This window comes from Oreochromis aureus, linkage group 17 (assembly GCF_013358895.1).
Source record: "Oreochromis aureus strain Israel breed Guangdong linkage group 17, ZZ_aureus, whole genome shotgun sequence".
Taxonomy (NCBI): Eukaryota; Metazoa; Chordata; class Actinopteri; order Cichliformes; family Cichlidae; genus Oreochromis; species Oreochromis aureus.
In genome coordinates this window covers 16,124,621-16,137,825 of record NC_052958.1, presented here as the reverse complement: position 1 = coordinate 16,137,825, position 13,205 = coordinate 16,124,621, and the positions used below count along the sequence as shown (strand labels likewise).

At 39.8% G+C, this 13,205-nt stretch overlaps 1 protein-coding gene across 2 annotated transcripts in view; it reads right to left on the bottom strand.

Annotated features, from left to right (window-relative positions):
- Nucleotides 1-13,205, bottom strand: part of lin7a (lin-7 homolog A (C. elegans)) — a 43,264-nt gene that overhangs the window by 14,529 nt on the left and 15,530 nt on the right. For both annotated transcript variants that reach the window (XM_031746402.2, XM_031746401.2), the window contains exon 2: nt 11,639-11,757. In XM_031746402.2, coding sequence (XP_031602262.1) covers nt 11,639-11,757 — 119 coding nt within the window. The remainder of the gene's footprint in view (nt 1-11,638; nt 11,758-13,205) is intronic.

The following is a 13,205-nucleotide window of genomic DNA, read 5'->3' as shown; positions in this document are numbered from 1 at the left end:
TTAAGCGAGATTTCTTCTTTCCCCTTATTAACAGAAGGTTTGAACAACAAGTGGGTGGGAATTCTGTGCACCCGGCCAGACCTGTTTTCCTCAGAATAGGAATATTCCCTCTCACTGACTTAAAGGTAGATCAGAACTGTCTGAAACAGAGACTTTGTCTGAAACTATCTAAAGCCTGAGCTTTGGGGTCATAGGGATTACTTACTCTGTCTCCTTTAAACTTTCATGTTGACAAACGGAGGTATATTGTGGTGTTACAGACAGCATAAAAAGTCAACAGAACAAGAAGTAATGGATTCTGCTGGAACTGAGCTGGTGCTAAAACATGGGTTAGTGAGCATGTCCATCTGGGTAAAAGAGAAGTTTTCTATTTGCTGAAGCAGACAGAATGAGTGCAGACAGCTGACCTTTCCTGTTTAGATGTGGCTTTTAAGAAAACCTTACAAGTAGACTTGTTCAGACACTATAAAAGAGGAGACCATGGCGAATGTTGACTCATGGGTAACATGCTGTAACTGAAGATATACTAGAGGAGTGCCAATTCACACACTAAAACAAACAGCCTGATCTCATTTGTGTATGTTTTCATAATGTGCAGCTATAGCTGTAGTCAGAAATCCTACCCAGTGCTACTGTCACATAATAAGAAATATAATCCAAGGATATGTTACATGTAAACTAATTCAGCTGTGTATGCTCATATTAACGATGGACATAGTTTCTAATGATGATGAGATCGGGATATGTTGAAGTAAAGCTCAGACTTCAGTCTGCTCTAAATGCTTGATTTTAGGGAGTTTTTCTACTCTCGGATCTAAGCACCTCACCATTGTGCGACCCTGCTAGAGTCTACGAATAAAAAATATGGACCTCAAAATAAAGGTCATAAAATAATGACTGAAATCTTTTGGCTGATGACAAACAGTCCCATTTTTCTGCCTGCTACTTTTTTCTTTACATTAAAGCAAATGTCTGAACCAGACATAGCCATTACCTGCACAGAGAGAACTCAGGACTCTAACATCAGTCAAGTTTGTGCGCATTGTTTGTAAGATAGTTTTCAGAAAGCAGCAACTTGCACTTTCCAAACACTGCCTTGAGGTGTGACTGCCACCCCGGGCTGGCAGCGTAACACAAGGCCTGCTTTTGCAAATGACTTGATTAAATACCGTAATGGCAGCATTGATTTCAGTGGAAAGATTCTCTAACTATCATCTAGCTGTTTTAATCTCACATTTATAGCATTTGCAATTAACTCAGCGAATAAGTGATTGAATTTTAATGGAACTAACGAATTTTTCTCAGCAGAAAAACAACAGCTTCTCAATGCAAAGCAGACTTGGAATAAATGTGTATGCTATGTTAGATATTATGGCTCAGAAATAAAATAATGATTCCACTTCCTGGATGACATCTCTCATCACAGCAGAGCTGCTTGTTGGAGGCGAATGTGGCAGACAGCTCTGACGTATCCCTGCAAAACATTACAAGGGCCTCGCTTTTCTGTATCATCAAAAGGGTGTATACTTATAGGATGCAAACCTTCAGATATTTGTATGTAGAGATCTCAAGAGCATGGAAAAAAATATCCCTGAGCTCCTGTCGGCTTGTTTGCTCATGAATCTCAAAGCCCAAATGACTAGCTTTTGAGGGCGCAGCTCTACACTTCAGAGCGCAACATGTTTTTGTAGATTCATGGTGCTGCTGATGCATTTTGATAAGAGGAGCCTGCAGTCCACACACACACACACACAAACACACACTCACGCAACACAACACTCCCAAGTGACACCTTTTCCTGAGGATTTCTTCCACCTTTGCACTTTTTGAGGCTTAGCACAGCTTTATAAATGCCACAAAAGGTTTTTCTTGCCTCCATCTTACTACACAGTAGCTTCATTTCTCTCTCATTTATCCCTTTGTTAGAAAAACACTACAGCAAGTGCTAATTACAGCTATTTATTCAGTCCGTGACAGTCTCTAATGCGCTCTCTTAGCACCTATAAGACGAGAAGTCTGTAGGAAAATGGGCTTTATCTGTCTGTGAAAGTAAAGCATTTTGGTCCTTAAAACATGGTCTCTGTTATGTAAATGTTTATTAATGGCTCTATTCAAACATGACGTTACAGATAGCGCTGCAATGCGTATGAAATACTTGGCACATAAAATAATGATACCCACAAAATAAAAAATTCTCAGGTTCTCTCTCAGTATATATCGCTGACGCGTCAAAATGGCCAAGGTGAGCATAAGGGTGGCCAACATCTCACTTTTGGATCCCCTGATCCTCATCAATGGATAAAAAAAACAGCCAAATATTTCACAGATAAAGTCACAGAAGGGTTGATTAAAATAATGCAGTTAAAAAGTATTTTTAAAGTGCTTATTGTAAATTCATGAGTGGAATATAGTTTAATTTTTATGTGTAATTAAATGTGAAGAAACAGCTTCTATGAACATATGATCCATTTATCTGTGTATTGTGTTGACAAGATATGAAGACTGAAGATGAAATAGGGCTGTGCTGTGCTTTCATGTAATACCAATTTATACCACAAGTGAACACAGTATTTACCCTTGTAATTCATTAAGCACTATTTCTGCTTATAATTGTAGCCTGACAAAAGGCAAAGCCTCTTAAGAATATGAGATAAATGTCAGCACACAAAGAAGAAGAATAAAATCACAGAAAACAATAGAAAAAAGAAGGCAAGAGTGGAAAAACGCACGCCACGCCCTCTGGTAAAATCCTGCCCCCTGGTGGTGTGGTGAAACATATTTCACATATTTCACACTAGAAAAATCACCAAACAAAAATGTCCCAAAAAGCATATTGATAATTTTTCCCCGTCTGTATTTTTTCTAGGACCCAGGTCAGACTGACTACTTTTTCTTTTCAAATATTCATCCATTGCTATTACGGGCTCCGTTGTCTCACTCACAGCATGACTATGATGTAATTTCTTCTGCGTCTCCTACTGTTTTACTGGCAGTTGGCAACCCATTTAATTAGAGCAGGTAGTTGTACTGCCCTCTAGGGGAAGAGAATGTAATTGTTCAGCCCGTTACTCACGCCGGTCGCTAAGGGTATTAATCAGGTGGAGCCAGATAATCTTCCACGGCACACCTATGTGGATGGGAAACACTGACTCAGAGGGCAATTACAAAATACTGGCTTGGAAGAATGTCAAAATCAACTTAACACGGACCAGTGCTCAAAGATACGCAGACGTAGATGCCAAGAACTGGTTTGAAACACACATCCAGGTAATGAGGAGCAGCAACTGGATTCAGCTTTTCTTTTGGCTAATATAAGGGTAATGTCCACTTTTCTTTGGAAAAACCGAAGAGTCTGTTTTAGTTAAATACGTCACTTTGCTCACCCGCTAGTCATTTACAGGTAAAACACCTATAATATTTACAGACAGTTAAAAAGGTGGACACTAAGGTGCCATTTTGAAGCCTCAAAAAGTGTTTTTCATCTTTTCTGACTCCCACGTAACTAAAAATTACAAAATGGACTTAATGCTTTATCCAGTATGACTCGAAATCATGTCCATCTTTCACTAATGCTTTATGTTCATAGCAATACCAAATACAGTGTGCCAAAGTAACTGCAACTCTGGGAACTTCAGATACAACACTTCTGGTGTGAGAAAAGAGAAGAAGAGTGCTGAATTATTTAGCCTGTGCTGTAATTTGGGAATATAAGTGGATGGATATCAGCTGAATATTTAAATTAAATAAGGACGACCATTTGCCTAATTTCTTTTTTGGAACTGTGGAACATTAAATGTCCACTCTGACTGAACAGATAACTAAAAAAACCTTATGAACTGGCTGATGGTTCGATTATTTCCTAATTCCTCCCTTGCTGTTCCATGAGTGTCGCAGCAGAGCTCATGCAGGGCATCTTGACCCTAATTGTTGTGTTTATTTTCTTATAAATAATGACTAATATATCCATAGCACAAGCAGCAAGGCGTTGCTGTGGTTAGCCCGATTGTTACACAGTTCCTGGTTTGAGCCCCAGTCAGTATCTTTCCATGAGGAGTCTGCATGCCCTCCCTGTGTCTGTGTGGATTTCCTCCAGGTACTCAGACTCCTTCCTCCAGTCTAAAGACAAGCTTGTTGACTTTAAACTCGTCACTGAGGTAACTGAAGTTTATAAAACAAATCACTGTATTAATGCTTAAATGTAGCTTTTAATGTAAAGCAAGAAGAAGGAGAAAAGTGCTATACATGTTAGCCCCTTTTTCTATAAAAAATATTAATATATAATATGCCCTGGGTTATTTATTCGTTATATTTAAATAACAGTGCTCTGAAGATCCACAGTTGATATCTCCCTTCATATTTAACCTGATTGCAGTGCCCTGCAAAGAGCCCAAAAATGGGACTAACAGCTTTGTGCTTTTGAATGTCAGCCTCCTCTTATGGTGGGTGCACTTTGCTCTAAAAAGGTCAGTTTTCCTGCAGGCATCTTGTCAATTCCCCTTTCCTTTAACCAAATGTCTTCACTGTCCTTCCTGCAACACCAATACAGCCACTCCACCCTCCCCTACATGTCTCCCTTCTGCTTAGTTTGCCACGCATTCCTGGTTTTAATGGTGAAGTGGACACAAACACATTCTTTCTAAAGGAATACCAGCACCACAAAGCCCATCTCGGAAGGGATGCCTACAGGGAATATTGATGCAGTGCTTCTTAGGAACACGGCTTCTTGTTTTGTCTACTGAGAGATGGAGAGAGTGGACGGGGGTGGGGAAAAGAGAGGTCTCAGTCTGGTTAATGTAGTTTTGTTAAGGATGAAAACCATTATAGTTAGCGTCTCAGTGGTGCGAACCACGACACCGAGGGAAAATATAGAGCTCGAACAGACTGACTTAATGTACCTTTCATCCTTTAACTTAATGTGATGTGGGAGTCAGAGGCATTGTGACGGAATCAACACAAATCCCAGTCAATTATGCTGACTGAAAATATCTGCTGAAGTGGAAAATCAACTGCAATTTCAAAGCTGATGAAAAACGCGGCCGCTCTGAGCCTGCTTACTGCACTTCCTGTGTTGGTCACGTGGGTCCGTCTAACCCAATATCCCGCACATCACCCCCTTCCATCATTTCCAGCTGGTTAGCTCTTCCAGTCATCTCATCTTGTGTCCTTCCTTTCCCATTTGCAAGGCTGATTGACCCTGACAACTCATTCGGGGTGTTGCAGTGAAACTAATGCCGTGACACAAGACTCTCCCCCACACCATCGATGAACGTGGCGAGGGGAAGACAACCAGCTCATCAAACTCTGCCTCGTTGTCATTTATCTCTAACACTGCTAAACTGGCTCTTTTCCCTGCCGTCCATTCTTCATATTGACAGCTACCTTGTCATCCACTAACAAGGCTGATTCATGTTTTGCAAATTCTCTTGACGCAGACATATAGTAGGAAGTCAGGTTTAAACTCCATAGACGAGATTAGTGTGTGTCCCCTCCCCTCAGTCTCTGAAATGAGCCAACTCAAATATGTGCGTAAGAAAAGGAATCATATCATAGATTACAGGATAAGGTTTGTACTGGAAAGAAAGGTCATCTGCGATAATGAAATCCCACAAGGTGAGCGTGATCAAAATGTACAAGGCGAGGGTTGAGCGATTTTAACCTGCGTTTTATGGTGAGTGAAAATGAATTAGAATATGATTACAGAAAGGAATTTTTAAACAGCTCCAAAGTGAAAAACTGATCTAGTTAAAAACCAATTACGAGTATATTTTCCTTTGGATTAAAAAGCAGTGGGTTTTTCTTAGAATTACGAAGATATTTTTTCCCTTTTAGGCAGCAGTAAGTTGAAATTACTGCCATTATAGCGTAAAAAGCTACTTCCCGAGATTTCACAATCACTTTAGATTGGTATTCCATGACAATGAGCATTTGTTGTCCGCATTATGGTATCATTTTGTGGCTGAAAGTGCTGATTTATTTCTTCCTCTGTAATATTCAGACATCTGAGATACTAGAGATAAAAATCAAGAAGCAAAGAAAGACAAGAAATAGACAAATAAATTAAAGCAGTGGAGATTTTGTATTTTTTTTCAGGTTTACTTTTAATATTTCAGTTAATGGTAATTAACTGCTACCTATAAGAACAACAAAGCAAAATTTTAAGAAATTACTGCCTATAACCTGGAGACAGCTACATGATATATATAAAGAGTAACATCCAGGGGTGATGTATGCACAAGGTCTTGCATACATACAGAGAACTGTCAAGTGCTGTCTTACACTCAAAATACATGTAATAGCACAGGAATTCACACATGTGTAATTAGTTGACTAGGACTAGTTTTTCAGCTGCATGCAACATTTCTCTCCTTCTTCTTCTTCTTCTTCTTCTTCTTCTTCTTCTTCTTCTTCTTCTTCCAGCTGCTCAATTTATGGCCACCACAGCAGATCTTCTGCCTCCGTCTCATCCTATCCCTTGCATCCTCTTCTATGACACCAACCCCACACCAGTCTTCCTTTACTACATCCATGAATCATTTATGGGATCATGCTTTTCTCGTCCTGCCTGGCAGCCCCATCTTCACCATCCTTCGTCCAGTTGAGTGTCATGATGGTAGCAGGGCCTGTTACAGGGGGTTACAGGGCCTACATCCTTCTTTTATGTACAAGCTACAGGTACAAATAATTGTAAAAAAGCATTTTTCAATGCCTATTGAGAAACTGAAATAAAGGCAGGCTGTGTGTGAGAAGAAGACATCACCAGACAGAAAAAATGAACCCTGTGGCTGTAGCTGCTTTCTTTGTCACAAACAAACATATTAAAAAAAAGCGTTAGTATTTCAGACCATTAAATCCAGCCTAACTGCCACTTTCCCACTGAGATTCCCTTTCACTCAAAGATTGTCTCTCCTAACTGCTCCCGATGCAAACAGAGCATCGGAGGACACAGCCGTTGAGAGCTGTGATATTCCACTACATGACCTCCTTTAATGCTCCGCATAATAATGGTAATAATCTACAGTATGCAACAACCGCCACTTATAAATGGTCCTCCAGCTGGCTCAGCACTACAGAGAGGTGCTGTTGTAACGTCGGTTTTCCAAATGTGTCATTGACTATAAGCCACAGTCGTCCTCGCTGCAGCCCACTAATCCCACAGCATCTCTGATGGTTTCCCTGGTGACTGTGTTTAGCCAGCTCTTTGTGGGTGAAGTGCTTCGCATCTTTGGCTCTTGGCAAACAGCAACTACTGCTGCTGCCGCGCTCTTTTTTTTTTTATGAGGTTTTTGAGCATCACTGTCATTGCACTCCAGTGACTGGCACCGAGATCAGTCAGCTGGTTGCCAGACGGGCAGTTGGTGCCAGGACGTGCCAGGCTTCCCCAAGCTGGCCAGAGCAGAGCAGAGCAGAACAGAAGACTATTCCCCATCCCTTCTGTTGCATGTTTTCATGGGTTTTACGTAACATTTGATCAGAATTAATTTCTGCTCATTGGTGTCATTGCTGGTGTTGGCGAACTTTCTATTTTTATGTCTAGACAAAAGCTGAAAAATTAATGATTTCCAGCATTCACTGATTAAACTGCGACTATAAAGGGCATTCAAATTGGATGTCTTGTCAAATATCACATTTTATCATCCTCTACAGACTCTGCATGACACTCCTTTTTGACGCGTTTTCTTGATCTAAAAGGGACCTTTAGTGCTTTACCTTATTTTCTGTCACACATATATGCATATAGTGCTGTACAAAAGTCTTCAGCCACCCCTAATTTCTTTATATTTTGTTATATAAAATGGGAAAAGTGGCAGTGACTTATCAAAACATGTGCAAACATAGATGGATATGCGGTATGTAAGGGAAATACAGAGTTTGTATAGGTCTAACGTGCCAATATTCAGTATGACCCCCTTTATTCTTCGACACAACCTGAACTGTCTTAACCAGGTTTTCTTGTCATTTAATGAATTCATCTTCAGGAACAGCTCTTCAGGCTTCTTGAAGGACATTCTTTGGAAGTCTTTTCTCTGTCAGCATGATCCCACACTACTTCAAAAATGTTGACGTCCAGGCTCTGGGGAAGCCAGGCAATGACTGATAGTGTTCTTCTATCCAGGTATGTTTTTATTGCATTGTCAGTGTGTTTGGGATCATAATTCCATCAGTTTTTCCAAGATCCCCAACACCACTGGCTGAAATACAGCCCCACAACATGACTGAGCCTCCACCGTGTTGCACTCACTGTTGACTCTCTCCTGCTCTCCTCTGCCCATAATGACATCAATCTGAATCCGACATTTCAAAAAACGTGTTCACACTGATTTTTTTTAGTCCAGATTTTTGCCATACCTCAGCCTTTTCTCCCCGTTTCTCTTCTTTCCTGGTAGCCACTCTTCCACTGAGACCATTTCTGACAGTAGATGGATAAATTGAAGGGCTAGATGCATCTTTCAGGTCCTGCATCAGGTTTTTTTCTGAAGGGCACGACTTTCGGATACTGTTCATCTGCTGTAGATAAAAACTTTAAAAGTGCTTCAGAAAGCCTGGACAACTATAGCTCCAGGGCGTTTTAAAAAATAGAACAAAGCCAGGGTTCTTGTAAGCTAAATATAAAGAACTGGTAGGTGTCTCACAGTGTTTGCACAGTACATTCTATCAACACGTGTAGACACTTAACCATCAGAGTGCTGTAACCACTTTGATCTAGATAGTTTTTTCTACTCTTAGATCAGTATGATGTCAGTAAGGATAAGTATCACTGTTAGGGTCATCTCAAGCACACAGATCTGGATGTTAGCACAGAAGCCCCACCCAAGTGATGCTGAAACATTCAGCTTACGAAGCACAGCCAATCAGGAGAAAGCTGCTTTACCTACAGGTGGTTACAGAAAGTGGATGGGATAACTGGGAAGTCTGAACATATGAGGCATCTTTGACAAAAGTTATGTTATATTTTAAAAAAATAAATGAAATAAATTATGTATGTTATAATACATCGGACCAGCTTTTGATTACAGTACCCTAATGGCAATTAATGCATAAAATAGCATTTAATTATGCTCTGTTAAAGTAAAAGAAATGGTGAGATCTTGTTAAATACAGAAGAGTCACACTCATTGTTTTCTTCATCTTTTACACTGCTTCTATGCCCCCAATTAAAGAAATGACAAAATGTTTTATGCAATTATTTATCTTCATCTTGTTTACCCCGTATATACTTCTACGAGTAACAAGTACAAGCTGAGAAAGTAAGTTTTACAAAGTGCGAATTACAGCAGCTGGATTACAACTCCCCAAATCACTGATTGTCCAAAACATATTATGGTTATTTTTTGCCCTGCAGCAGTAAAATCTTTTTGCATGTCTACTTAATTTACAACACAATTCCCTTCAGAAAACAGAGCGGCGCTCTTCCCAACATACTGATGAAGTCCACTAATTGTCTTTCATTCCACAACAAATTACATGTTCACTTTGTTCACAATTAACTTGCAGCACAGAGGCCATTCTGTCATCTGCTTCCCTGCTCTTCAAACTGCTGTTTACTTAACAAATCCATGTCACTGGGTAGTGCTACAGTATATCACAACAGACAGAACACTAAACACACAAGATCTGTTGTTATCAGCCTGTGCAGCCGCGCCACGTCGAGCGAACGCTCTTGTTTGCTTTTTACCCCCGCCGTCTTGATGAATGATCTTAAGATGACGGATCAGTGGGTGGTTGTTTTGCGTGCATGAGAACGAAAGCATTTTAACAAGAGGAGAAAAACAAGAACTTCAGTTTCACGATTCACACTTTACTTCATCCCTGTAAAATACGACTGAAACCAATCCCTAACAGTGATTCGCTTAATTAAAATTCAGTTTAACGAGCTTATCAAACCTTAGACTTAATGAAATGCTCATGATGTTTTCTGGCCCTGTGAACATTTAAATGTGTGTGTGTGTGTGGGGGGGGGGGTTTATGCAGTAAAAACCCACTGTGCCTCTGACTTCTGCTGTTCAGCTCTAGCTGTAATAAGGCAGCGCGATAAGCTCTGACATTTTCATTATGCTGCAGTCATTTGTTGATTGATGTAGCTCAGCAATGACTTAAAGTTATACTCTCTGATTTTCTTGTTGTTGCTCCAGGCTTACTGTAGGCTTTGGGTTTGAGTTTCAAGGCACTTACAGTGACCTGACAGCACAGTTTGGCACCACTGCATTATATAAAACTATCAGGTAATGTTACTTTTCACCGTCGGCCGAGATGTGAAATATGTTGAGCGAAAAGCTGTTTAGAGATTTGGATGTCAAGTCAGGTATCAAATTCATTTGAAAAACACAAGGCGACTATCTGCTGTTTTTATTTCCTTGGGTCTGATGGAGGTTACAGGACTCAGGAATCAGTGCTCTTGCTACTATCAAGCCTTTCAAGCACCACAGATAATAATACGCTTAAAGTTATAAGTAACCACGTCAAGCTAATCTTCAAGCTAACCCAACAAATCGCAGTGGCACTTCTTTTAAATGAACTAGTTAGACTTTTAGACAGAATTTTTAAGACCACTCCTGCTACCGAAATTTAGTGATTTCAAAATCCGATATTTCAATATTTTCCAATATCGATATCTTTTTCTTTCAAAGACACAAAACATAAACATTGTTGGCAACAGCGGGAAGGAAAAACTCCATAACCTTTTGTTTTGTAAAGTTATTTGTTTACTCTTATATTCTCTGCCTGACTTTGCTCACATTAGCTGGCGGTGTGTTACCAAAACGGAAGTTGCAGTGCCCTCTGGTGGGCAAACTATGCAATGTCAACAGTAGAAACGTATGAATGGTGTCTCTTCTTTACTTTTTAAATTTTAATTTATTTTCATTTCAACTTTAATTATCATCAATCATCAATGAATGCCAAACGCGGGCCTGTCTGACCGTCTGTTACATAGCAGAAAATGTCAGCAAATATATACCAGATCTTTGATACCGACTGATATTAAATAAACTGTCAAGTGTGCCTGTGTTTAACGCAAACTTTGAAAAAGAGAACAAGATTGTGTCATACACAAGTTTTTGAATTGTTGAATTATTAGGCTGAATGTCAGTCTTTGTAATAGTATTGAGAATATTTTTTTAAAGGTAGCTCTTTTTAAAGAGTTATCCAAGAAACCAACATCCACTGACACATGATGGATGGTGGGGTATAACCAGACAACCTATTTTTAATATATTTAGTTATTTATGCCCTTTATGTATATCTAAAAGTGAATTACATTCCTGTCTCATTGTGGTTTACATGTTGAGATTATTCGTATGGGTCTTTGCACTGCTTGTATTCCTAACAATGTCCATGTGCCCTTTCAAGAAAAGCTACATAATGCTTTTCTATGGTGCTTCAAGCTCTTATGGGTCATTAGCCCTGAAGAAATGGAGTTAGATGGATAAAGCCATTGCAAAATTCACGCCTGAGTTCAACTTATTGTTCCCACATTTTATCTTTTTGTATTGTTTTGTCCTAAATTGCAAAAACATAATATGCACAAATTCTACTAAAGGTCCAGTACAGAAGACAGATGGGAAAGGTCATCACAAAGGAGCCCCACACAAGAAAAACAATCTAAATTCTCGTTGGTGTTCACAGAGCAGCAGTGACTCACCTCTCTGATGGCTGTGCAGAACTCACTCTGAAGGACTTTCTTCAGAGATTGGAGCTTGTGACCGGGAACATCGCCTGACTCCTGCAGCTTCTCCAGCAGCTCAATAGCCCTGGCAACATCTGGGAAGAGAGAGAGAGAGAATGGGTGTGAGTAAATATGTATATGTGTGTGGGTACTCATGCCAAGGGGACAGAGGAAGAGGGGGAAAAAAAGAAGCCCCGTTCAATTACATTAACAGCACTGCTGTGACAAAGGCGCTAGAGCAAATCAATGGGTGGGATAATGGAAATAGACTCAGTCAAGGCCAGCGGTTGCAAGGAAGATAGAACAGCAATCCCATCCATGGATCGTTTGCATTGGCTTATCTCTGAGCATGAGAATAAAGGAGCGGGGTAACAAGTCAAGGACTCATTTGCTCAAAGGTAACACTTCCTGGAAAGAGTAGGCATTACAAAGCGTTTACACTAAACCGTAAGCCTTAAGGTAGAGGCCGTGACTCTGGGGTCTTCTGAGCTCTTTTCTCTTAATTAGCTTCTGCTGAACAAGTCCCACAGCCTGGATGATTAATTTTTTACCCTCTGAAACTGGCAGGCCAAATAGACTCACAAAGGTAGAAAGGGTGATTTGGTACTCAATCACTGGACTTAGATTGTTGTGTCAATATCATGTTTTATTCATGCCTAAGACCTGTGACCACACAACAGGGGGTGACTGCAACAACATTTCAGTTCATACAATTCAAGTTCCCCCTCTGTTCTAGTTTCAACCCAAAGTGGACACGGGCTATTTTTTGCAAGTACCCCATAATAAGGCATGTAACTAACCATTATATTCATTGTCTACTAGTTACTGATTATTTAATTCATTCTTTAGGCCAATCATAGGTCACATCTTTAAACTAGTAGTAGTCTTAACTCCCCAAAATATGTTAAAACTTCACAAGGATAAAACAATGAAAAGTATTCATAATTTCAGTATAGCACGTAATGAATACATTTTTTAATACATTTAGCTTGTGAACACCACAAAAGTTTGTTTTGTAAATACTATCAAATATTTTTTTCAGACACATTTAATTATTTATCATGTAGAGCCGAATTAAAATGCAACCGTATTGCTCAATATCACAAATGTGACGCAAACAGCATCCTCCAACATTAGACAGTAAATTCAGACAAGAAAAAAAAATCCCTAAAATGCAAAGAAGAAAAATTAAACTGCGGGAAAACTCAGGAAGACAAAGGAAGAGGGATCCCTCTCCTCAGCTAGACAGACTTAGAGTAGATGTTGTGTACACTGTGTTTTTAAAGTAGGTCTCTCAGCGTTGGTAAGGCCTCAAGGGCTATCATGATCCAGAGGCCTCTGAGATTAGTCTCTTTTAATCTGCGACTGAGTGGCGTCTTTTTTATCTGTTCTCGAGGACACATCAGAAAGTTGTCAAAGCCTTATCTGAATAGATGAGCATAGATTGAGCTTAAATATGCCCTGTTACAGAATAAATTTCAAAACTGGGTCACATTATTTCTTGTCAGCAAATGTGATTAGCTTTGTTCCCGTCAATATCACA